The sequence below is a fragment of the Toxorhynchites rutilus genome, chromosome 3, assembly GCF_029784135.1.
Source record: "Toxorhynchites rutilus septentrionalis strain SRP chromosome 3, ASM2978413v1, whole genome shotgun sequence".
In the NCBI taxonomy this organism is placed as follows: domain Eukaryota; kingdom Metazoa; phylum Arthropoda; class Insecta; order Diptera; family Culicidae; genus Toxorhynchites; species Toxorhynchites rutilus.
Genome location: NC_073746.1, coordinates 240352790 through 240379084, shown reverse-complemented (window position 1 = coordinate 240379084; position 26295 = coordinate 240352790). Strand labels below are relative to the sequence as shown.

General features: G+C 37.4%; 1 protein-coding gene across 5 annotated transcripts in view; it reads right to left on the bottom strand.

Annotated features, from left to right (window-relative positions):
* LOC129780380 (maternal protein pumilio) overlaps positions 1-26295 on the bottom strand; it is a 271903-nt gene that overhangs the window by 197074 nt on the left and 48534 nt on the right. For 4 of the 5 annotated variants that reach the window (XM_055788574.1, XM_055788575.1, XM_055788573.1 and 1 more), the window contains 6 exons: positions 24332-24787; positions 8731-8960; positions 8523-8658; positions 3937-4070; positions 3553-3880; positions 3398-3487 (listed from right to left, as the gene is read on the bottom strand). In XM_055788574.1, coding sequence (XP_055644549.1) covers positions 3398-3487; positions 3553-3880; positions 3937-4070; positions 8523-8658; positions 8731-8960; positions 24332-24787 — 1374 coding nt within the window. The remainder of the gene's footprint in view (positions 1-3397; positions 3488-3552; positions 3881-3936; positions 4071-8522; positions 8659-8730; positions 8961-24331; positions 24788-26295) is intronic. The other variant, XM_055788576.1, reaches the window with a different exon arrangement.

Below are 26295 nucleotides of genomic sequence, written 5' to 3'. Positions count from 1 at the left end.
TTGCCTTCACTCGGTCGATGCTATCGACTCTCTCGGTATCTATAATAGTGAAATTCTTATCGACTCGATTTCTAAAATAGGGCCCCAAAACTAATATCCGAATTAATTTTTACTTTTTTCATGGAAGAGAGCCTCTGTGGATTTAGGAGCGTATTCGAATTTCTTGATGTAATGACGATGATGTTTGTTTTCAAATTTTAGTAAAATCGGCCTTAGGTGATCTGCTTATCTAATCAATTGATCGCATTATAACGGCTTTCTTAGATTCCCAGAGTTTCTCTAGCCTAGGCCAATTTGGAAAACTAAACTGAATACTCGGCCTTAAGAAAAGCTATTTGAAAAGCTTGCCTACGCCACCATCTGGTCGCTAGGAGTGTGGCCTGTTTGGTGATCTTTGCCGATCAATCAATTGCTTTTTGAGAATTCGAGCCTTATTTTCGTGTTAAAAGTGGTGTCAAAGTGCAGCGCATTTTGGCCCGGATGTGAAGCAGCTATTTTTCAGCGGTGAGAGCGTTCATCGGTGAAAAACTGATGATGAAAATTTGTTACGCAGCAGTTGCTTTGGACGCCGTCAGCCCACTATACACCCGATTCTGAGTATTCTTTGTAGTGGCGTCTCGACGGCCTGTTCAAACTGTAGCTAGCCTGATAGCATGAGGAATTATCGAAGGTAATTTATTTGTAATTTTCATATTATTCCGAACATCCTTATTTTCTTTTCTATTTGGGTGAACCATTTACACCGTGAAGAATGTTATCTGATGGCTATACTTGACTACTCCACACAACCCGCACGCAACACAACACTACGAAATGAGCAGTAATGACTGTCGGGCTCAAACTTTTCATCTGAATCCGCCGTCACTCATCTTCAAGTGCGACAGAGCAAAAGCAGTCAGCAATGTAAGAAGCGATCACTACTTCTAACGGACCTTGTGAGAAAATGATAATTGAGGTTCAAATTTTTCTGCTGAACGTTTCCTTTACGAGTTGATGCAGATGCCACTATTCTATGAAGAAATTATTGATAAGTTTGCCCTCATAGTTAACCGTAGGATTCCTTTGTTATATAGATAAATGTTAGGAAATTAAAATGTTCAAATCTGTCATCACAATACTGGTGTTTTAATATTGCAAATGTTAATTGAACAGGTAACTCACTTGGTCACGCGTCGCCTCTGATTCTTTGGAGTATTGGTTTTGACAGCGTTAGAAAATTACATTTCGCTGCAACGAGATACTGAAAAAGTACTTGGGTACAGTAAGTTCAGCAGGCTCTAGGCAGTAATTCAACAGTACATGTTAATTTGAAAATCTGTTCAAATTGGCGTTTTATTGCTTCGCAAAACGTTCGCGACTCTACTCAGTGGAAGCTCGACCCTTGTCAGTGCTACCAAAGACTTCTAATCTAAAGTGCTACTCAGTGCTACTAAAGTTTCATTCTTGAATTTCTGTAATATTAGTTTACGCCGTTAGTCCTACGTTAACAATGCGGTCGTGTTTTGTACACCTACCTTCTTTATTTATTTTTTTACAGCACGCGACACGATGTCTAGCACGTATTTGTGGCCCCTCTGAAAAAAATTGAGTACCACTGATCTATATTGACGTTTCTACCCGGGCCTTACAGAGTCATTCCCATTGACAAACCGTCACTGATGATTGAGCCGGTGCGAATTATCCGCGAAGGCGAGTTCCATAGAAATTCTATAGAGCTTCCCGAAATTTATCAGTGAGTGGTAGGCACATGATCTTTTGTTTTGATCATAGCTTTCCCATTTTCAAACCACTGATGTACACGACCTTACAGATGGATAGTTTAATGATTTCTGTATTGGTTAAGTATATTTCATGCTGAAATATATTTGATTCGTTTTTGCACCTCATTTTTAGTCCACTTTTGCGTTATCCACGACATTTTTTATTCGTGGTGACCTTGTCAGACCATTTCGCAGATAATCAGATAACTCATCAGATTGGTTTTTGTTTTTTTAAGGTAGACAATTTGTGAAAAATGGGTCGTTAATTCATTATATGCGTAATATGAAAATCATGATGAATCGAACTATAAAAACAGTATTACTAAATTAGAGAAACGGCGAATGTACATTCAAATTTGAAACCCCACGAAAAATATATTATTCTTGAAAAAGAGGATGCTGAGAAAAAAAGCGCAAAAATGCGTTCCTCTGTTAGGCCAGAAAATGGGAAAGCCACCTTCGTATTCCGTAAAAATACATCTAGTAACTAGCAAGGCTTCCGCTGGTTAGAACGAAAAAAATAGAATAATGTTAATTCTGTACAGGTTTAATGAAAATCGTGATATAATAAATGTTTTCTTCTTCATGACGAATCATTGCAGTATAACATGTGAACAGGGAAACACAGTAACGAAAAGCATTCAACAAAACCCATTCAAAAAGAATCGGTCAACGCTTAATTTATTTTTGTTTTTTTTATTTCAAATTTTATTGCTTGCCAGGAAAACTACAACTACTCCCAATGAATTATTTTCATATTACAACATTTTTTCGAACATTGAAATGATCAACCCTTACCAATTGAACGTTCGAATGTGAATGTGAAGAAAATTAAAACTCATAATCACACCGTTCGGATTGTGGCAACACGCATAATACAACATAGATTTTTATTTATAGAATGGAAACAACAAAGATCTCTTTCTATAGAAACGATACGGGCTAGATAAAAGTTAAACAATATACAGAATTCGCTGTTCAATCATCAATCTGATAATCTGGGTAGAACTCTCCACAATGTTTATACATTGTTACAAACTCTATTGATATGACAAATTATCCAGTTCCCAAATGAATTCTTTTTTTCGCGTATAAAATTAAAAATGAAGTGCTCCGCGCGAATATCCAGCAGTGATTTTAATTGCAAATCGACAAGAAAGCTTCCGGATGGGGGGTATCCAAACATCGCTTGCCAAAAGAAACTATCGAACGTAATCAAATATTAACACGTATGACTCCAAACATTAAACGGTAACGGTATTGAATTAAAGAGACTTTAAACTCAGAGAGTTCATTCGTCTCTCAAACATTAAACAATACGTGAGCCCTCTAAGCGCGAGCCCTGTTTTATGCTGCCAACGCTCAATTTACATTGGTTGGGATAGGGTTTCCAGAGCCCCGTATAAAACCGCATACTTCACACCACTCAGAAATGAATATGGAATCCTTTCCATCGGTTGTGCTGCCATCTACTAGTCACATGCACAAATCTAACATCAGTCATGCGCAGCCATTTCGGAGCGCTCCCAGCTGACCACCAAGAGCTGATCTCAATTCAGTTTATGTATCATTTTCGTTTGCATCATACTTAATGTGCTTTGCGCCGTGAATTGAGAGTATACACAATTTTCACCTACCTGTACATCGAAATTGTGTGGCTGCTGCAGCAGATTCGCAGTGGATTCAAGCTGGTTAGGGCCCTGTCCGGGTTGACTAACCATCTGATTCTACAATGAGATAATGATACCCATGAACTCGGTAATCAAACCACTTCACAAGGCACTGCACGAACCTGCGTAATCTGTGGGATACCACCCACGCCGTTCATCACGTGACTCTGCATCTGATTGAGCTGGTTCATTTGATTCATCTGACTGAGCTGGCTCATCTGGCTCATCTGGTTGATCATCTGGGGATGGTAGGATCCCAGAGCGGCGGCGGCTGCCTGCTGAGCGACATCATTTGCGCTCCCACCGACCGAACCGGCCGAACCCAGCATGTGGTGCAGCGAGGGATGCTGCGGAAAGCCAGAGCCATGGTGGGATGGGGCATCCAACAGATTCGAACCTCGCGAGAGATGTTCCTCGGCGGGTGACGGTTGCCGAGACCCGGGAGTGCGACTGAAAAATGCGATGAAATTTCACATGATAGGGCATACGCACAGAGAGGGAAATACCTTGTGACATACTTGAATCCTTTGTCGTCGTCAATTCCGTTTACAATCACCACACCGTTAGTCGAGTTTACTTCCTCCTTCTTCAAACCGTTCGATTCGAATGGCGAGTTGGACTTATCTTTATCGTCAGATGTCTGAAAATAGTTGATGATTGATAAAATATATGCATATGAAATATGATTGTATTGATAATGATGTTGGCATTGGATAAATGTAGACTATTTCAAATTATCTTCCTTAAAACCCTTTTAATGTAAAAACGATAACCGAAATTCATGCTTGTCTGTTTTCTAGTGAGCTGTTACCAAGCCATCAAATCTTTGAACATCATCACGAAAACGCAGAAGTCAATGAACTGAATTCGTTATTATTTGCATAAATTATACATAAATTTAGCGATGATTAGTCTCCGTTGCTGCTCCAAAACAGGCTTCGACCGAAAACGACAACGCATAGCTTAATGAATGTGTCCCTTGATCTGAGAACAGTTAAGTGGCGAGAATTGTTGGTATAGAAGACGAATAACAGGTAGATCGAACATACCTCGATGGCATTTATTATGCAAAGTTTATGGGTACCATATAATCATAATATTAAGCACATTCCTGGTAATCGGAAATTGTATTGTACATTCCTTCAGAAAACATGCGTGTATCTTACAATACACAATGTGCTTTACAGTTTTAGCTTTCTAAGAGAAATATTGATAAGAATGAATGAACAAACAAACAAAAATCATATAATTATATTTATGTTTGACGATATCCCTACACTTAAATTTCCATAAAATGTTATATAGTAGCAATCAAGCGTTGATTCTACAAATTATTAAAAAAAAATGTTCGTTTCGAATTTGACCTTTTATAAATAACAATCGCAGTTTATGAAAAATATGTGATAGACAAAGTTACCAGTACAGCGATGGAATCAAAACAAAATCGTAGAGAACACATTAGTCTCTCCTTCTTCAAAAAAATTACATTTAATCAAGACAAGTTTTGGATTGTTGAAAAGCCCCAAATCTCTAGTGGCTAATAATACCGTAAGGCGTTCAAATTGCTCATTTGTTTACGTTTTTCAACGATCTTCTTCAAAGAAAAATTATGATCATGGTTTGTCCGAAAAATTACCATGGTCCGGTTTTTGAAATCACCATTTTTGAATGAAAAAAATCAAATTTTCAAGTAGATGTTGCATTCATAATGGCTTCAAAAAGTGGACAAACTATGATCATATTTTCGACTGGACAAACCAACATCATTTACGTTACAATTATAAAAGAAGGAGCTTATTTTGAAGGCAATAATATAATTTTAGATGATAAATAAAGTATTTTCTTTAAAAAACAATTTTCCGGTATATATTTGACATAATGTATAAAAAATATATTTTTTTTAGAATTAAATTCAAGTTCAAAATACATTGTTCTTCTACTCACACCAAGATAGAAAAGACCTAGATTCCATCGAACTAGTAATTGAACTGTGGTGTGGTTTGAGGTGCCGCATGATAGATTTGGCTCATAATAAATTCCTTTCTTTTACATATTCCATGTTCACCGACCATATCTTCGGAATCAGTTGAGCGATTCGAACCATATTCGATACCGACATCTAGAATTAGAATACCTTCCATTTGGCGGTTGCCACATTCAAATTGGTTCAGCTGGTGTCAAAACATATTTATTGACAAATTGAGGGTGCCGGTGTTACCCCCATGGGATGCCGGTTTCACCCACACTGGTTGGTGAAATCTGTTTTTATGTCAGCTTTGAAAATTGACTATTACTTGCAAAATTTGCCGTTTAAAAGCACTGATATTTCTAATATCTCATGGAAAATAATTTAGACAATGATTGTGCGAGGGAAACAACAATATGTGCCCTCAGTTCTCACAAAACAATACTTTCCCTTATGGGGCCGGGCTTACCCCCAGTTCCCCTACTACCATTTTAGTACGGGTGCTTAGACCACCTCCTTCAATTCTGCCTTTTACTCTAACCGGTGTCTTATCTGGACAGGATACGCTGCTCTCTCATAGCTTTCACGCATTTGTACTTAGTTATGGAGCCTTTGATTCTCTTCCTAATAGCTTGTATCCATGGGTGCCTAGATTCAGCTGCACTGACGGTATCGATGACGCTAGCCGAATCGTTAATCGTTCGGTTATTACTCTAGTGAGGTTTGGAAATGGGGTTTTACGTGATAGCACAGCTCTTCTTTACCGCGGTCTCAAGTTTTACCAATTTTTCATGCGTTCACCTTAACGTTGGTGATGAGACCACTTGTGCATCGTCAATTATAGTAACCCACGAATTTTCCAAATTTGACAGCGCTATCAGTTGAAGTGGAGAAGTTGATTCGAAAAGAGTAGAGCAACTGTGCTTCATGGTTTGGGCGTACTAAAAGCTTCATTCCGTTGCAAAGTGGACATCGGCAGGTACTTTCAGCAGCCGGCAGCCGGATTCGCCCGTTCCGGTGCCTATAATATCCTGACACTTCTGGAGAAGAATTAGAGTGATGCTACGCGGTCGTAAACTGCAGCTGAAGCTAAAGTAGAAAACGGACGGAAAGGTGGTTACATCGTTCCGGACTTCGGGCCGGGAGGTCGGAGCAACGCGCCAGACAGTAAAAAAATACCTAGCGGAGATGGACACCATCAAGCGGAAATGTGAGTTAAGACCAGGCATGTCGGAATAGCGAACTGTGACCCAAAAACAAAAGCTGAAAGTGATGGAGAATGAAAATTTTCATTCGCGGTCGCGATGGTCATGAACGACGAGACGTATTTAACGCTGCATGGCAACGACTGGCAGAGAACTAGCCACTTTACATCCCCCACCAGAGAGGTAAGTTCCGACTTGAAGTACCTCTCCCACCTGAAATTCCCAAAGAAGGCGCTACTGTGTCTAACCATCAGTGACAAGGGTATGTCAAAGCCACTTTTCTTCCGCTCGGAACATGTGGTGAAGGGAAAGATTTACAGCACAAAATGTCTACCGTAAGTTCTCTCCTTCATCCGAAAATATCATCAAACATCATATATGAAGTGTTTTGATCGCACCTGGCCTCCGTCCATTACGCGAGGAAATCGCAGGAGGAGATGAACTGATTGAAGAGAGTTAGTTCCGAAGTCCGCTAACCACTGTTGCCACATTTAATTCTGTAAAATTTTCTCAAGATATCTGTATATCTGTATTTTCAGCCGAAAACTCTAAATCAAAAAGTTAAGGGAAAACATGAAAATAAAGGTTTATTTTCACTTTGAACTTATTTTTATTCTTTATAGGTTGTAAAATTCGTGTCAATACAACAACATAAATAATAGAAAAGTTTTTCAGTTTTTCTCCGCCGAATTGTATGATGTTTCTACATGGTTTTTTGAACTTTGCTATAATTCTATAATATTTTTGTCTCATTATAAAGTTCACAAAATTGAGAACTTTCTGATTGAAAAATGCGATTGACGTTTTGATGAGCGGCAGAACAATGTTTAGGAACAGCGTAATCGGTTTAGTCATAGTATCGTTGAGATGAGTCAATATACGATGGTCATTGGAACGGAAAGAATTTGCGATGTAACGTAAAAGTCTACAACTAGGCGGCGCTTCGGTGAAATTTATGATGATTTTCAATTTTGCAATGTGAGTTTATAGAAGGTTCGTAGATCTTTTCGTAAATTACGATGTTATAATAAAAAGTAAAATATTTGATGGCGACGAGTTTTGTAGAAATTTAATTCTGCGCAATTGCCATATATAACATGTTTTTTTATTACATCTTCCAGTTGTGAAAACTGTGTTCTGCTGCGTTCCATCGAGAATTTTTGGGCATATCTGAAACAGAGGGTCTACTCCAACAATTTCGTGAATAATAAAGCTAAGAAAGAACTGAAAAACATGCCAACAAGTATGTCTTCAACAGCAATGGACAACCGCCGGATGGGCGTCGAATTATATTTGCCCATAGTCTTGGTCCAAATTTTTTGAACTAAATGAATTCTAAATCTGCTAAACAAAGTCTCAAATTTTAGGAGAAAATTAGGTGTTTGTTTTTCCCCAATTTATGATACTGCGAATATATTTTTTTTGTTCAGTTCTAAAATGCTGTGCCTTTATCAATGTTTGAATGAATTCCAATTTCAATGCACGATTTGTTATTAAAATAATAGAAATAAAGTATTTCGAGGTAAATCTTGATTTATCGCTCATGTCATATGATAAAATTCTCTTCATTTTTATCTCTTCATGAACACCTTTGGGATGTTTCAGCTACGATCTGTCTCTTACACCGCATGTGTGATCTTATACAAATATAATAACTTATAAATCAATGTAGTAGTAAACGTAGAACGCACTGGCTTTATATAAGTATTGAGTTTATTAAAAACATTGTACATAAAAAAGAGACGAATGAACTGCTAGCTTTAAAGCCTCTCTAATACAAAAAGATTAGGTTAGCCGGCGAATTGCGTGAATTCGTAATGTGAGCAAAATTTAAAAATGTAAAAATTGGCTACGTTTGAATCCAGAGGAGAAAGGAGTGTCACCCTAAGTCAATCAGTTTTTATCTGTACATGGCACTCACCTTATCATTATCATCAAATTTCAACCCCTTAAAACGAGGTTCCAGGCTAGCAAGTGGGCTCTCCTTGTTCGTCGGTGATCCACCCAGGACATATTCTACCATTTTTACACCGAGCCCTCCAGTGGAGTCGCGTGGGCTAAAACGAAAAGCAATGGAGCGATGGTGTTATTTATTCTGAGCAATCGAAAACAAGCACAAAAAATTCTACCTCAAAATTCCCGTCGATCCGGTCGGGTTCGAGTCCGGAGCGTGTGGAAATATGCGTCTCGAGGCCAGTATCGCATCGCCCTGCGAAGACCATGTCGAATCACGCCATACCTGATGGTCGTTACTACCGTGTAGCTGCAGGGGGGCCAACGGACCGGTCGCACCCGAGGCCACCTTGACATCGTTGCTGCCACCCTTCTCCCACAGCTTCTTCGTTGCTGACGTTGTGATCTAGAGGTGGAAGAGAAAATAGAATTTAGAATCAGAAAATTGACGTCATAACAGCGAACTAACAATCGGTAATGATCTCAAAGTAGGAAGGAATTACGGAAAAAAATCGGAAATGTGAATAATATGGTAGCAAGCAATTTTCGACGATTGCTAATTACTTTTTGATGTACCAAAAAGGCGACCTGGAAATTGTGGAAGAAGCTTAATGGATATGGAAGCTCGTGCACTCGAAATAACCTTGGCGAGGTGTGCGAATTTGTGTACGTATTTGCCGCCGGAGATTTCGACGCAGTGCGTTTTATCCCAACCAAGTAGAAAAAAGAAACGACCTGGAGGAGTCGAAAAAATAATCATATAATGGTTTGGTTTTCAATTTTTCTTTACTTTTTTCCATATATAACGCGGTGCATTAGTGAACACCGCGCAGAAAGTTAAGCAAAATAGAAACGAACAAAACCATGAACTTCGCCGTATAAAATGAGAACCAGGTGAACAGTCGAACTTGATCTCGTTCGAACAATTGGGCGGTTTTTTATGTCCTTTTCTCATAGAACAATTTCGTTTCCTGCATTAAACACATAGCATTGTTTTCCCCGATTGATCAGCAATTATTTTACTGAATACTCATGCAATGCTATATCGAACTAGCGTTGTGACTCGAATAAGTGACTACCGCGCGCGTATCTGGGACGCTCGCAGTGTAGACAAAGTGGTGCACCAATCGAGTGCAATAGCATGTTCAGTTCAAGTTCATCGTCTATAGTACGAAAATTGTGGAGAAATGGAAGCGAAGAGCGAACAGCGAATTATAAGCGATTGAACTGATCCCCGCCTCGCCGCATCAGCACTCTTCCCGCTCTTCCGTGAAGCCAGCAACAGCAGTAGTGGCGGTAGACATCATGCCCAACGTTCTGGTGGCACACAAAAAAAGCTGTTGAACTCTATCACGATTGGGTTTCTAGTCGGGCAGCTATTGCTTCGGCACAGAGAACGATAGGACGCGATTTTGTAAAATGATGATTTGAGACCGTCGTCGTCTTATCCAACTTCAGTACGCGAGTGGAGTGGTAAGTGCAATCACCCCACTATTGGAACTTGTTTTCCAACGAAGTGTTCATCGTTTTATTGAGTGTGATAGACAGATGGACGAAATGCGTTTTTTTTCGGATACGTATCAACTCAACTGTATTTGGGAAAGTTCTATAAAACAATGATAGGATGAGTACTTGCTCCTGGAATTCAGGTGACGTTTGGCCATCAAACCATAAAGAATAAACAACCTGTTTTCCTGGGCATCGAATGAACGTTTGACTCAGTATCCAAAATACCATTGCCATCGACTCTAACAAGAACAACTTTTTGTATAATCCGGAAGGGAAATGCACCTAAATGAAAATCATAACACGTATATTCGCGCACTGTGTTACAGATTTTTAAGTGTCATTTTGTTTTTAAGTATTCTTTTCGAAATAAAATAAAAATTATATATTTTAACGGTGCATATTTTCCCTTCAAAATACCTAAAACAGAAGACACCAAATCCATCAAACCAACCCTTTCTAAGGTATATTTTTTGAAAATTTTCAAACAATTTTTGTTTAGGTTTTTTTCAAAAGTAGGGTTGTATTCCAAATGGAAAACCGATGATGCAAATTATCCTTTTGGTCATGAAGGATACGTCTGAAAACTGAACATTTGAAAATATATTAGCGATTTAACTCGACCATTTCTTGATAGATCGCACAGATATCAATTGGAAATATTTCAACGCATCAGTGTTTGCCGATAGAACTTTTCACTGAATAACTCGTTTGTTCAAATATGATCTTGCAGAAGTAATTTCCCCCAGTGGCATTCCTTTGTTGTTACATTCTACGGATCACGAAACAGAACAAGAACCAGAGAACTATGCTTCGATTAGCACATCTTTAAACACAAGCATGCGAATCAAAAATTCATGATCGCTTATATTCATCTATGTCGGTGCGTATCAATAGAGGATTTTTTAAAACAATCAATTCAATCATTGTTTAATGACATAATCTAAACGCGCCAAATCTCACATTTTGACTAGCGCTCAAACTGTGCCGATCTAAAGAAACGACTAGAGCAGCAGCGGAATACAATTTGAATACATCAATACACCACTGCGAAAACATTCGTAGCTATCCACCGTGCATAATAATTCTATTCACGGAAGTCACCATATAAATATTCTCACTTTAGTCTCGCACCAGCCAAAGAGCAGACAACAGCCATGCAGATATCACATGCAACGGATTTCCATGTTTACAAAGAAGGAGTCAATTTATCAGATCTTTTCAGAACTATTTTTTCCAGTAGAGTTTTCGCTGTGGGCTTGTAAGTTTCAGAGGCACGCTCCAACCGAAAAATCGTAACCCTCCGCTCTCGTACTATCGATCCAACACACGCTGTGATGCAATTTTGTTTGGTTTGGAAACACCACATAGAAATTCATGCCGTCTGGTGGTAAGCGCTTCTGTATTTTTGCATAACACTTTTGCTTTTTTTGAAAACATTACCAAAGGTAGATTTGAGGTGGCGAAGAAATGTGGGATTATGGTGCTGGTGGAATGAAACAGTTTCGGCTTATTCACGATTTTTCAGTTATCCTGTTAGCGACCAGACAGTAGCGGCGGCGATGCTCGCAAATGGCCTTTCTCAAGGAATGTAGTAAGAGTTTTGCATATTTTTTCCAAGAGGGCCTTTTTAAAGGCTATAGACGAATGATCTACAAGAATTTAAAGTCTCCATAAAATAAAGGAAAAAACAAACAAACAATAATCAAACTCAGTTTCTATCACCGCTTTGAACGGAAATATTTATTTTTTTTGCTTCAGAATTCATACTCAGAATACACACAAAGCAAGCATAGTGCAATTTTGCACTGATACGCAGAAACAAAGTAGAAGAGAATTTTTTGAAATTGCAATTGTGAAAAACATTCATTTCAGTATGCAGGTGTGAAGGCGGTTCTGATCTTAATTTTTTAATGTTTTGTTCTGAAATCTGAGGTTTTCACACCGTTAGATGAAGTGTGTTCGTATATGATTAAACGTGAGTACTTTTGCTGCTTCCATAAAACCAGATATACAATCGGCACTTTTCAAGACTAACAAACTTTTCACTAAAGATTTATTACGAAACGTTCGATGCATTCTAAAGTTGTATCCTGAATTACGAAAATTGAATTGAGTTTGAAAATTTTACTATCGGGAGAGAGCAGATGTGAATTAATATGATCGATCTTTAGTGGCGAATGAACTGCTAAGCCTCTTAAAAACAAAGAATCAATTTAATCAATCAATCTCGGATCGATCACTAAATTTTAATGAATCAATCAATCTCGGATCGATCACTAAATTTTAATGAATTCAGGCACTATTTCCGGATGAAAAGTGGTGTCAAAGTGCTGCGCAATTTATGTCGGATGAGAAGTATTTTCAAACCATGAGAACCATGTGCTTCGGGAAAACTGAATGTGAAAATTTGTTCCGCATCAGTTCTATCGCCGCCGCTATTACCACAAAACAGACTCGATTCGAATTTTCTACTGCTGTTCTGCAAAAGGTGCTAGTATAATTTGTGAATTAGTTCTTTGGGAAATTGTGTTTTTCAAAGCGATGCAGATGTAAGTTTGCTAAGAGATACTGAGAAAATATTGGGATCAGGGCCCGAAATCTTGGAAGATGAAAAATGAAAATCGACTCTACTCTCAGTAGCTTCGCTTCGACTAAGACTACTCCGGCATTCGCCGTCAACTTGCCTTGAATCAACTAGAAAATGAATTGACGAGCGTTAAGACCGAGGATGACTGATGAACTATTCTAGTCGATGGTTATTCAAATTGACGTGACTAATGCTGAGTCATGTTGACGGAGAAACTGCTGGAAGAAACCAAAACTCATTTCCACTTTTACAGTTGAATATGATTTTGTCGAGCCCGGATTGGGATATTCCATAAGTTCAGTTTACTTTTACGTTAATGATGAGAGTTAATTTGACAATCTGCTCAATGGCTTAGAATTGTCGCTATAGAAGTTTGTCGTTATAGAGAGCTTAGATGTCGATTAGACCCAAGCTCACGCAAAACAATCGAATTATATTAGAAACAAAAGCAATTGATGTCAAACCATCATAAAACAAAAAAACATTAAACAATGAATATAAAATTCAGCTTATTCGTCCGATACAAATTTACACAAATCTGGAAAGCATCTGCTTGCTGGTTTTGAGAGGGTGGGCTTATAGTTTCATTGTAGAATGCTCCGTCAGGCCCCGATTTGATAGATGATTGATTTTATTTATCTCATCGCCAGACAAAATATACCGATTGAACATCATAGAAGCCAACATTCTTACCCTATTTACGACTCTAGTCCATATTTTTTGATGAATTAATTCGCATTGTGCGGCACTTTGAATACATTAGACAATGTTGTCTTTTTAGTACCCTTTTCGAACCTTTGAATTATATCCAATTAATTTCTAGTATTGAAGATTTTCGTGTATTTCAACTCATTTTGGACAGTTTCGAAGTGAAACAAACGATACTTTAATTTATTGCCTGGATTTGATATCAAAAGCTTTATCCATATAACAATTTCGCAAACAATACATTCATTTTTAAATGTATTGCAAATTTAATGCAATTTTATTCTTTTGCTTTAGGACGAGATTCTTGTACAACAAATCTTCGATTAATTTGTTTCAATAAGCTTTTTCCTAATTTATTTGTCGCTATAAAGATTGTCGTTATAGAGAGCTTTGACTGTAATTGGTAAGTACACCCAAACTACCGTTGGCTGAAAACATTTCATCTATGGTAGAAATAATGCCATTTCGTGTGCTGGAGGGTCAAATGCGCAAATAATGAGCTGTTTTAATAGCTTAAAAAAGGTTCTTATGTATGTGAGCAGATATCTTTTTCTTTTTTCTTTCTTCATTTCATTTGGGATTGTGCCAAACAAAAAGTCCATACGACGTCAATGGCGATCGAAGGCCGGTTGGAATGCAAAGCTGTTTTATACGACCACGCTATCCATATAGCTACTAGTGCTGTTATATAAAAGCGTGATAATATTACACCTCATCATAAAATGAAGTTGAACATGAACGAGAATAGATATTTTTCTCTGTCTGGGCCGTATATTTGGCAAACTATGGTTCGCCTGTTTCGCTCGCTCATATTGGCTCTAGCATATATATATTATACACATGATATTGGAGAGTAGAGCATTTTCTGTTATTTTTCGGCTCATTTAATGTAATAAATCGGAATGCCATAACATGTGCTAAAATTAACTTTGGGTGTATTTTGTATGAATAAAATAAAGATAATTTTTTTAAAGAATTTTGGCTATAGGGGGTCGCTATAGGCTATAGGGGATAACTTCATTCTGAAAAAGGGATCTCTTACCCAAAATAGTTTAAGTATTCCTGCCCTAATGTATGTAAGAAAAATGTCTTTCATATTTTACCTTAATTTTTAGGATAAGAAAGTGACTACGAGGTGTAAGAACCATGTGTATACGGCGGATGATTTGAGACGCTGATACGAGCCAAAAAATTGACGCGTGATCGATCAATTGATTTGTGACACGGCGCATTATCATGTAGAAGAACCCAACTTTCTGGGTTCTGATACCCAGGTAGAATTTTAACCATCAAAGTTTTCAACCGTTTGCCCAGGTGGAACAGTCTCCATAAGAATAATAGATTGATCATGATCACGCCATACGTAGAGAAGATAATGCCAGTATACATGGACTCGATCAGATGACTCTGAAACCAGTCTGAATCCTCTAATCTAATAATTGACAGTAACCCATCGTGGCTTCGAACGAATGAAAACGTTAAACTATTTCTCAATATTTATTTATTGAATGCATTTCGCAACTGCTGGATCGAACAATCCGCGCTCCAGTGAACACGCAAGAGTTGTGCTTCAGCGGCCCTGGCGAGAGAAAATATAACAATTTGTCACGTCCTCCATCGTAAAGATGGATATGATGCTTATTCTAGCGGCAAGCTCGGGAGCGGATTTACAATTTTTATATTAAATCCATTATCGTGTGGTAACGATAAGCGCACTCAATGGAACGGATTCCATGCTAGCAAAAACTTGATGACGTCCCGATTCGAATAGCTCGTAGTTTCAAAACTAAACCAACGAATATGGGAAGTAAATCCAAAGAAGTCTTTGACAGCTAATACCGCTCACAACTTGCAGACAGGTTCGTTTGTATATTACCAAATTTCCGCGGTGTGCGCCTCGAAAAATCACCCATTCATATTGATAACACATCGATACCGTGTCGCGGACTGAGTTTATGTGACATAACCTTCGAACGGGCTAACTCGACAAAGACAGAACACAACAGCAACACAGGGGGTCTCCGTAGCCACATTGGTTGCGCGTTCGCTTAGTAAGCGATCGATCGTGAGTTCAAAACTCAGGGCCCTCATTGACCATCTTTTGTATTGTTTCAGAATAACTACGTCCACTACGTCCAATCATCAGCGATGGATATCGATCCACGGTCGAAATAAGATCGATTCATCCATACAACTGCTCTGCTCTGCAAGACACATCGGGCTGCTGTTCTATAAATAACTCAACAATGATCAATTTAACTGTCTCCGCTGTCCGGTTTAACTGAATAATGGAAGAACAGAAGGGAAAATCTTACGCCTAAATGGCTACTGTGTAAAAGTGTACCATATGCAATAGTATAGAAGGGAACGCCGAAAAATGGCAACTATGTATTGTGCTAATTATAGAAATGATAAAACATGTGACATGTACACGATTAAAATTCGGCTCTGTTACAGCTAAAATGCTAATGAGCCTAAAATAAACAAAAGGGATAAAAAAAACAGCAACACAAGTCGACTTAGCGAACATGGATTCTTCCCAGCCAGCTTACACCATCACCACCGTCCGTGTAGTGATTATTGTCCGGCCTTGACTGTACACAACCAACAGCGTGGAAGCCAAACACCTTTTGTCAAAGCGCACATAGGTTCTTACTTTTAATTCTTTCTATCCCGATACCTTCGTCTGCCGGCTAAAGAGCGCTCGACGCATTGCTTCAACTCCTCACGCTCTTGGGTATGAACGAACAAGGAGGAAAAAAGACTAATGGAACATAGAACATTTACTCTTATCAGATATCGAGAGAACGATGTGCTCCGCTTTACGCTACGCTGCGCTATGTAAGGATTCTCTTGCGTGCTTGCTAGCAGATACTTCTCGCTCGCAAGTTCGCCGCGCGGTTCGTGTTCTTTATTTTCATTCCTACCTTGTCCTGTAATATATTACACAAATGGACAATGAATGTCTCGGATGTTGCTATCTGGCAGCTATAATCTGCGCGATGGTAATTTGTTGTTCCATAAGTACTCCCCTTTGGGTCACGTCCCTCGGGACTCATTTACTTTGAATGTGTTTTGAACGATTGTAAATGGACTAAGAAGAATGCCATCGCATGTGTTATTTCATACCTAAAAAATCAATCGTATAGAATAGTTGAAAAAAACATGCACCACGGGGTCCTTGACCCCGCCGCGATTGTGTGGAAGTCTTCGATATGTGAACCTCGGCCGGCAGTTTAATGAAATAACGCTATGTCTCGCTTTTGAATAATATAAATCTCATCCGAAAGCTGTCCGACTGCCGAAGGGAATTTAAATTCTAATTAATTCGTGGCCAACTCTCCCAGAACCGATTGTTGTTTCTTCACAAGCGTTGCGTTGCCTTCTGCTGCCGGTGTTGTTTCGGAACGTGATTAACGTCATTCCCGTATCCATTTCGCGATCGAAATAATTCGAGAGAGGAAAAAAAATCAAGAACAACGGCCTCAGCACGTAGTAGCGCGCAAGCAAAATGTGGAATAATTTGCTTTCGCCACCGGTTCTTCACGACAAACCTTCACCACCATCAAGCAGCAGCAGCACTTCGCCCATACACCTGTTCACCTGAATTCTATTAGCCTAAGTAGTTGTGCGCCCTGCGATTCCCGCACGGAAAGTAATACCCTGAAGACTCGATTCCTGTATCACACGAATGCGAAATCATGTTTCGGGAAGAGCTATCAAATATTCCATTCCATTTTCGGCCATTAAGGAAGGTTGCACTGCGGGGATACTACATTCTCTCTATAAGCTCTCGTAACGATATTCTAGAAAATAGTTCTATGTCCGACATTATTATGTATTTGCCGATGACGATGAAGATGCGGGGAAAAAGAAAATCGAATTTCTTACTAGTTCTTGTTTCAACCGTTGTTAACGAGCCACCTCTGAACTGTTGAAGAAACCAGCAACCTACCATACACCATTGTAAATTGTGTGTGAATTTTCGTCATGCTCCACCAGCTCCGGAAGAGATGTTAATGACTGACAACAACTCGCTCATTTGTGTCGACTAAACACATATTTACTGCCAAGAATGGCTACATTGAATGTGATGCTTTCACGTCAAATCCAATTTCAAGCAGTAACCGATGATGGAGAGACCGCTAAGAACGCTAGAATAAATGTACTTAGCACATCGAAATCTATCAATTGCTCCGTGAGAGAGATAGATTTATAATCACATATTTTCAGAATTCGATACAGTACACATTTTAGGGTAACTAAATGAGATAAATCAGTCTACATCAAAAATAAATAAAATAAATAATTCGAAGGAAGGAATATGTAGACTCATAACCCTCATTTTCAAACTATTAATAATATTGAAATTAAAAAAATTGAATCAGCCATTCTGCGCATTAAAATTTTTGTATTTGACCAATTCCATATTTTATGTATTTTGCCCTTAGGGCCCAACATTGCTGCTTTTGCCGAATTCAACCAAGTTTTAAAAAAACATAACTTTTAAACCAATTGACCGGTTGTTGCCCTCAGAACAAATTGAAGGTACAGGGTAACATCGATATAACGTACATTTCACTTTCAAAATTGTACGTTGTATCGAATTGTACGTTTTATCGAAGCATAATAAAAACTCAGAAACGTAGTGTATATTACTTTATCGTGTTGCTGTTTGGGTAAGGCTTATAAATAAATTCAACTAGACGACGAAACCAGCCTTTCTCATGATGTTTCCCTTCGTACTGTTGATTAAAGCTTGATTCATTTAGAATCGGGAATCACAAAACTAGTTGTATTTCGAGATTGGTTGAAGGTACAAAGCATGTTTTAGTATAAAAATGTAGATAATTTATTATTCTTTCAGAAAAAAAATATTCAAAAAAAATTCCTATACACTTTGGAAATGTGTACATTATAACGAGGGTACGTTGTATCGAAGTTCCCATGTATTTAGATGAAGTTTGTGGGAAAATTTAAACTACACTTTTAAGGCCTTCTTTTGGAGAAAATTTTAAAACTTTTTCATTTTTGAGATATTAACACCCTAGTTCTTTTTTCGAAGCCTAGTTTTTTTCACTTTATATATAAAAAATTAATTAAACCTTTTCTTGTATTTGAGACGTGTATATTTTCATAAACAATAGAGTTTTATAAACAATAGAGAGACTTCTTCTTCTTCTTCTTAAATGGCACTAACGTACCTAGGGGAACTTTGCCGTCTCAACGTAGTATTACTTGCGTCATTTTTATAAGTACTTAGTTGATTTAACCTTATCAACCAGCTTTCATTTGATCCCTATAATGTTCCAGTAGGATCTTTCAATACAGAAATATTTTAGTTTGAATAAAAAGTTTCCCCATCAAACACAAAAATCCAAAATCACCTAAAAAATTCGAACTCGCACTTTGATTCTCTAATTTTTTGTCGAGTGTAAGTGTCGATCCCGTAGAGGTGCTGAAACGAGTGAACATAACATCATTCGACGTATTGATTGGTTCGCGAAATTCCATTACAATAACTGATAATGCATTGCAAAACGGCTAGTATAAGTGTAAGTACAACACTAGAGGAAAGTCGGGAATGACGAACAGGGTAGGAAAGACGGACAACCTTGTATAATTGATAAATTACATTTTTAATTTAAATTTTAATGATGTACAAACTTGCAATACAGTGTATCAATACCTTTGACACTTACTGTGTACCCCTAGTTGGCTTTCAGTCAAAATTGTAAATAAAAACAAAAAAGTAATCTACAAATGTAAACGATGTAAATTTTCACCTGCAGAAAATAAGGTTCGCATTGTTATCAAGTTTTTTGGGGTGTTTTTCGTTACGTGTGTGTTTTACCATTACTTCTCATCCAGTTCATCGAATCAGAATCAATTTCCTCATTTTTAGTCCAGTCGGGTAAGACGGACACTCCACCGACAAAAGACAAACATTTTGTTTTGAAAACAATTTGATTATATCCTTCTTCTTTTATTAACAGTTGCCCACTAACTACCTTTGCAAGTGCAACCACATATGATGGACGAATCAGCAGAGCGGTTTTTAAAACATAATCCGTATTTGTCATTCCGAATGCCGGAAGCTATCATAGACTTGAAAAAATGAGAAAAACTTCAAGCCCTTCTCGGTGATTTCAGTCTAGCCTTTTAATTAGATCATTTTTAAGCCATATTTGAAGGCCTACAAAACTTATCGAGTACATAAACTTGAATTTTCAGTTAGTGTCCATCTTTCCCACCCCAGGTGTCCATCTTTTCCGCCAAGTGTCCGTCTTTCCCGACTCAATCTTATTTTTTCAAAGATGCCGGACACATTCATTTTTTAAAATTTCTGCCTCAAAGACAAATTTTATTATAAAAGAAACCTAGACTATCAATTTGTGGTGAGATAGCTATATATGTTTTGTCAAATCCACAGAAAAAATCAACTTTTACTTAGGGTGTCCGTCTTTACCACCCTTCCCCTATATGGTAGCAGTTTTGTTAAAAATGATTTCAAATTAAAAACAATTTATTTAAATCTTCATATATTATAATCAATCGCCACAAATGTTTGTTCAGATATCATTCGTAAGACATTTGAATTGAGTTATCTAAAGGGTGTACCGTTTAAAATCCGCACAAACTAAAACTATTCTAACTTTTGATCCGTTGGGTAAAATTAATTGAAATTTTGCGTAGATTTGGTTTATTGTGTATTATTTACACTCTGTGAGTTGATTTCATCAGGTTCGCAAGTTTTAAAAATGGCGGCGAAAAAGTTCTGCACGATGACTTTGACGACTTCGACTTCGATCTGTCGCTTCGTGCCAACGGGAAAAAAAAGTTGGGAATCACGAATTCCACGGTTTTTGGTATCATATAACGGTTCAATCATCTGACTGTTGATCAGAAGAGAAGATCCGAAAAAAAGCCGTTAGGTCAACGAAAACGGTCACAAACGCGTGGTTGGGGTCTTTAAGGCAGTATTCTAGAAATTTGAGAATTTTTATTTCTCTTTCATATTTCTGTAGTTTAGGTATTCAAGGATATACTCTAAAAAGAATTTATCGAAAATCCTATCATTTACCGAGTTAGGGCCATTTAAGTTGCGATTTCTAACCTGGTACGGCCATAACAATGAACTTCAAACGCGTTTTGCTCGAATGGAGTTTTTTCAAACTGGCGTACACGATATCTCAAGTTTTACTGAACCGATTCATGTCGAATTTATATGAATACAATCCTCAGGCTTCTCTCTATTGCATGGACAAATAAAAACTATATTTTTTAAATTTTACTATTTAAAAAAATCTAAAATCGTAAAAAACGTTTGAAAAGTATTTTGTTCTACAAACGGCCTCCATTTTGTTAAAAAAGATGTTTTTGACCTGTCCGAGATTCATGCGATAACGACAGCTTCACTGATTCTGTTTCTGTTCATTTTTTTTTGTTTCAGATAACCAGAAGGGTTGGAATCGTGTACGCTATGGCACAACTTTTTTTTGAACCGCCTCACTTTAGCTGGACTACGTACTTTAAGGTTCAGAAGTCCCCAAACCGTGACGAGAAACAGAACACGGTCGCAAAAAGCCGTACCCGGAAGGTGTACGACCAGAAGTTAACGAAACCACTCTGCTGCGTAATGGACGACGAGACATATGTGAAGACGAACTTCAACCAGATTCCAAGAAACCTCTATGTGACTGCCAAGGATAAGTTCCGCCGAACCTCCAGACACAGAAGATGTCGAAGTGCACCAAGAAGTTCTTAATTTTAACTAAGTTTATTTGCGAAAAGTGGAATATACCTTTCGTTACCGCAAGCACCATGAATGGACAGGTGCAGTTGGAAGAGTGTCTCCAAAAGCGGCTTCTTCCTCTCCTGAAGACTCAAGACGGTCTGACGATCTTCTGGTCGGATTTGGCATCATGCCACTACACGAAGGACGTACTAGAGTGGTATAAGGCGAATGATGTCGATTTCGTGCCGAAAGATTTGAATCCCCCAAACACTACGGAACTGCGCCCAATAGAAAAAAAAACACTGGGCCATTATGAAGGGGCACCTTCTAAAATGACCTAAAGTGGTGGAAAATGTGAAAGAAATGAAGAAACATGTGTTAATGGTTCTTGCAGAACCTTATGGCTGTTTAAATCCTCGCGTTTGACATGTTCTTGACGTGTTTTTAAATAGAAAAAAAACTTCGCGGAATATTTTTTTTATCCCATTTATTTATTTATTTAAGGCTCATTAGCATTTTAGCTGTAACAGAGCCGAATTTTTAATCGTGTACATGTCACATGGTTATCATATATCTATAATTAGCACATTACACAGTTGCCATTCGCCAGTATTCCTTCTATACCATTACATATGGTACATTCACACAGTAGCCATTTAGGCGTAAGAGTATTCTTCCTGTTCTTCCATTATCCATCCAGTTGGACCACCGGACAGCGGAGACAGTTGATTGATCATTGTTGAGTTATTTATAGAACAGCAGCCCGATGTGTCTTGTCTTGCAGAGCAGAGCAGTTGTATGGATGAATCGATCTTATTTCGACCGTGGATCGATCTCCATCGCTGATGATTGTTGCGTGGACGTAGCTATTCTGTAACAACACAAAGATGTTCAATGAGGGTCCTGAGTTTTGAACTCACGATCGATCGCTTACTAAGCGAACGCGCAACAAATGTGGCTACGGAGACCCCCTAACTTCGCGGAATATGTTATTCGCGTTAATTTATGCACTAAAATGTTACTAGTTAAACATCAATTGTAATTTTTCAAAGAGAACATGGAAAAGTTGTTAGGATAACTCTTCCCCTTTTAGCAGTTCCCTTTTCCCATGTATGGACGACTTGTCGGAAATTGTAAGGGCTATTCATAAAATTTTTTTGAAAATTTAAAAAAAAATATGATTTTAAGAAAAATGATTTTCAATTTTAAAATATTATTTTTTCCGTGTAATGTTTTAATTTTTTTTTCTATTTTTTATGAAAATTTCAACAATTTCCTACATTTCATTATTTGACCAACATTTTGCAGGTCTTAGTTTTTGAGTGAGATTTTTTTCGTTTGAAATTAGGAGTTTTTTCTATTTTTTCGAAAAATAAGTAAGACTTACAAAATATTAATCTAATAATAAAATGTAGGAACTTGTCTAAATTTGCAAAATTGCAAAACTTTAAAAAAATAAAAAATTACGCTGAAAAAATTATATTAAAAATTGAAATTAATTTTCTCAAAAACTTTTCAAAGTTTTTAAAATTCAGAAAAAGTTGGTGTTAGAAAAAAATGTTCGCTGTAAAAGTAATCTTCAGATTTATGGGTGACTTGTTGGAAACTGTAAGGGCTATTCATATTTTTTTAAGAATTAAAAAAAAAGTTTTAGAGAAAATTGAATCTCAATTTATAAACGATTCTGTTGCTTAGTGGATCTAAATGACATTTTGGAAGTGTAAAACTTTAAAGTTAGTGGTTTTGAAGGTGCTACTATTTTAATTTGCTATTTTAAAATTGCATAATAAACTTGATTGTTTCTGTCAACCAAATTAAAGCTCTCTAACCATTCTACAGTTTGTGCTTCGACACGCAACTTCTATTTTTCTTAATTCCGCTGCAATATCATTTCAAATAGATACTGATGAGTCTTCAAATCAAATTTTCCAAAATCACTATTTTTTACTACATTGTACTTATTTATTGTAGCCAATTTTGGATGTAAGTTGATGTACACAACATAACCTATTCATTATGTTTCGAAAACGATTAGTTTTTGGATAAAACGATATAAAAATTATATTAGAATTTTGTGATATCTTGAGACAATATTAAATTTTATCTTGAGCAAGCTTCTTCAACACTATATTTTGAATGTCATTTTTAATAGAACTTCGAGTTGCGTTTTTGCTGTTAAAGTTTAGTGATTATTAACACGTTAAGCCCCGACCGAAGTAGGGGACCGACAATTAACTTTTCGTATAGCCCACGTCGGTCCCAGCGAAACGATAGTGGAGTTTTCTAAATATCATTTTGTAACTTTGTTGTTATTGTTCCCAATGCCAGTACTCGCCGAAAGAAAATTTCAATTTCGGTCCGGTGAGATCGGCGCAAACAAGACGTATAATTCAGTGTCAGTCCCCAGGGACCGACGCGGAGCTTAACGTGTTAAATAGCCTTTATAGAAAAAAAATCAGAAATTCAACTGAACATATGCAAACCACTTGATCACAGTGTTATGACGAATATACCGCCGTCTGTCGAACTGTACCACGCACATGACCCCAAAATCATACAAGACAACCGTGATCTAATTGAACTCATTCGGAAAATCCTGAACGAAAAAAAATAACAAGCATAGTCTGGCAAGCTGCTTTCAAACGCAGGCTCTTCGAATATGCTGCGGGTAACCCACAAAGTTCAATTGAATACGCACAGCACTGGCACAGCACAAATTTGCATATAATTCGAGCACCGATGCCAAAAAACCCGCTCGCAATCCCAGCGAAACGATATTTTCACCATTGATGCCAATAACCGCCGAGGTCAGCAGACGGCCACCTCCATATAATGTAAATATCGGATACGGAAAACTCCGATGGTGAATTAGCGGAAGCGGGAAACAATGTTAGTTGACCACCGTCTTACTCACTCAGTAATGAGTAATGAAACTCTAGTTGAAAATTGGTCTAATGACAGATAATGACGAATACAGGGGGATTATTATAAATTTGTGCAATGAGTTCATTTCGGGTGGAACGTTCAATACGCAGTCGCTGTATTCCAATAAGCGAATCAAGTAATGGAGAAACGATTAAAACAATAATTAAAGGGAGAAGGAAAACAATCCACGAAAGGGTTGGTTTAAGTATGCAAATTGTAGTACAAAACATACAACATCGATTATGTCGAAGACAATCAGCAATGCGGGGACCCTCTCTTCATGAATTTCAAGAGCAAAACATTCACTTACCGCTGCATTGTTCCTGGCGATGTACTGATTCTGTGGCGCTAGAACACCGTACTGTTGACCTCCGCCGAGAAACACCAGCTGCTCCTGGCCGGGCGGAGGCTTGGGAACCACACCGTTCACGTTCACGTTCGGGGGATGAAGGTGATCGTACATTCCGGCCCCTTGCATCTGCATCTGCATTGCCGCAGCGTTGCCCATGGCCGTATGGTTCAGCATCGTGTGATTGAGATGATTCTGATGGTTCAGGTGATTCGTCAGCTGGGATGGATGGTTGATCATTGGCATTTGCTGCTGTTGCTGCTGCTGCTGATGTTGTTGTTGCTGCTGTTGCTGAGAATGCGCTTGCTGCTGCTGATGGACCTGATGCTTAGAGACCGAATTCATGGTAGGCGGTGGGAGTAGTCCGCCCGTACTGTTACTCGTCAGCGTGGGGTTGTATTTCCATTTATCCTGGTTCTGGAAAAAGATAGATAACACGGTTTAATTCAATGTACTTCAGGCGACGAAAAAATGATGCCGAGACTCTAGAAAATGTATTCGGCACCCCTGCGAATCTTCATTTGGAATGAACAGCGAACACCTTTCAATTGAACTTCTGTTCAGAACAAATTCAAATTATGGAAAGAAAAAATTATCACGCTCACCGTACAGAACTCTTGTGGCTCCTTATACCTGTTCTACGATAGCTATGGATTTACTTAGATCATCGTTGCAAAAGCTCCTGAGAGATACCATTGTCTGGGAATACAACAGGTGAGATACGACTTCCCATTTCATTTTTCCTTCGAATGGACTAACAACGCTTGTCACTATGTAATTATAGAACATATACGAATTAAATTTTCCACTTTTTCTCATTTTCCTTCAGATTTTTCCGAAAATTTTCAATTGTCATGTCGGAATATGTTTGGTTGAAATATGTATATTATTTTTATGGGATACCCTCTCCATTCCAGAGGGGAGAGGGGTGTCATACCACCATAGAAACATTTCTTGTATACGAAAACCCTCACATTCCAAATTTGGTTTAATTTGCTTGATTAGTTCTCGAGTTATGCAACCTACCTAGACTTCGAAGATTTCCAAGTATTTTAGAGATTTTAAAAATTTCAAAGATTTAAGTTTCCAGAAACTCAAAAGACCTTACAAATATCCGTAATTTTATTTTTTACGTCATTGCATTAAGGATTCTATAGATTTATTGAAGATTTGGAACATTTAAATTTTTTAGATATTTATTACAGATTTTAGATATTTTATTGAAAATTTTGATTGCAGATTTTTATAGTAATATGAAAGATTATATTATAAATTTTCGAGATCTCAAAGAATCTATAAATTTTGACGATTTAAGATATTTATTTAATATGTCATTTTATTTTTAATTTAGGAGAATTGAAAAACTTGATAAATTTTTGATTTTCTAAAATGTTTTAAGTCTTCAACAAAGTCTCCAACATCTTTAATGTAATCAAAGTCCCTATTTTTTTTTAAATTAAAGATTTTAGAGACTTTGAATTTTCTAAGGATTTTAGACGTTTAAAAAATTCAAAACCACGCAGATTTATTAGAGATTTTATTTTAATTTTGAAGAGTGGTTGACGATTTTACAGGTTCTATTAAGAGCTATGAAATTTTATTGAAAATTTTAGAAATAAGAAATGTTGAAGATTTTAGAGACTTCAAAAGACATTGAAGATTCTATAGTTTTTCGATAAAAACTTAAAAATCTTCAATAAATCCCCAACATTTTTAAAATTTGCAAAATCTTCACAGATTTTACAGATCTGCTAATTTTTAACAAAATAACAGATCTGTTTTTTGACGATTTTCTTGAAGAGCAATCTACAAATGCTTTGGAATTTTCTAGATTTTATTAAGGCCATGAAAGGTTTTATTGAAGGTTTTAGAAATTTGAGATTTTAATGATTCCAGAGATTTTAGAGAATTCAAAAAACATCAAA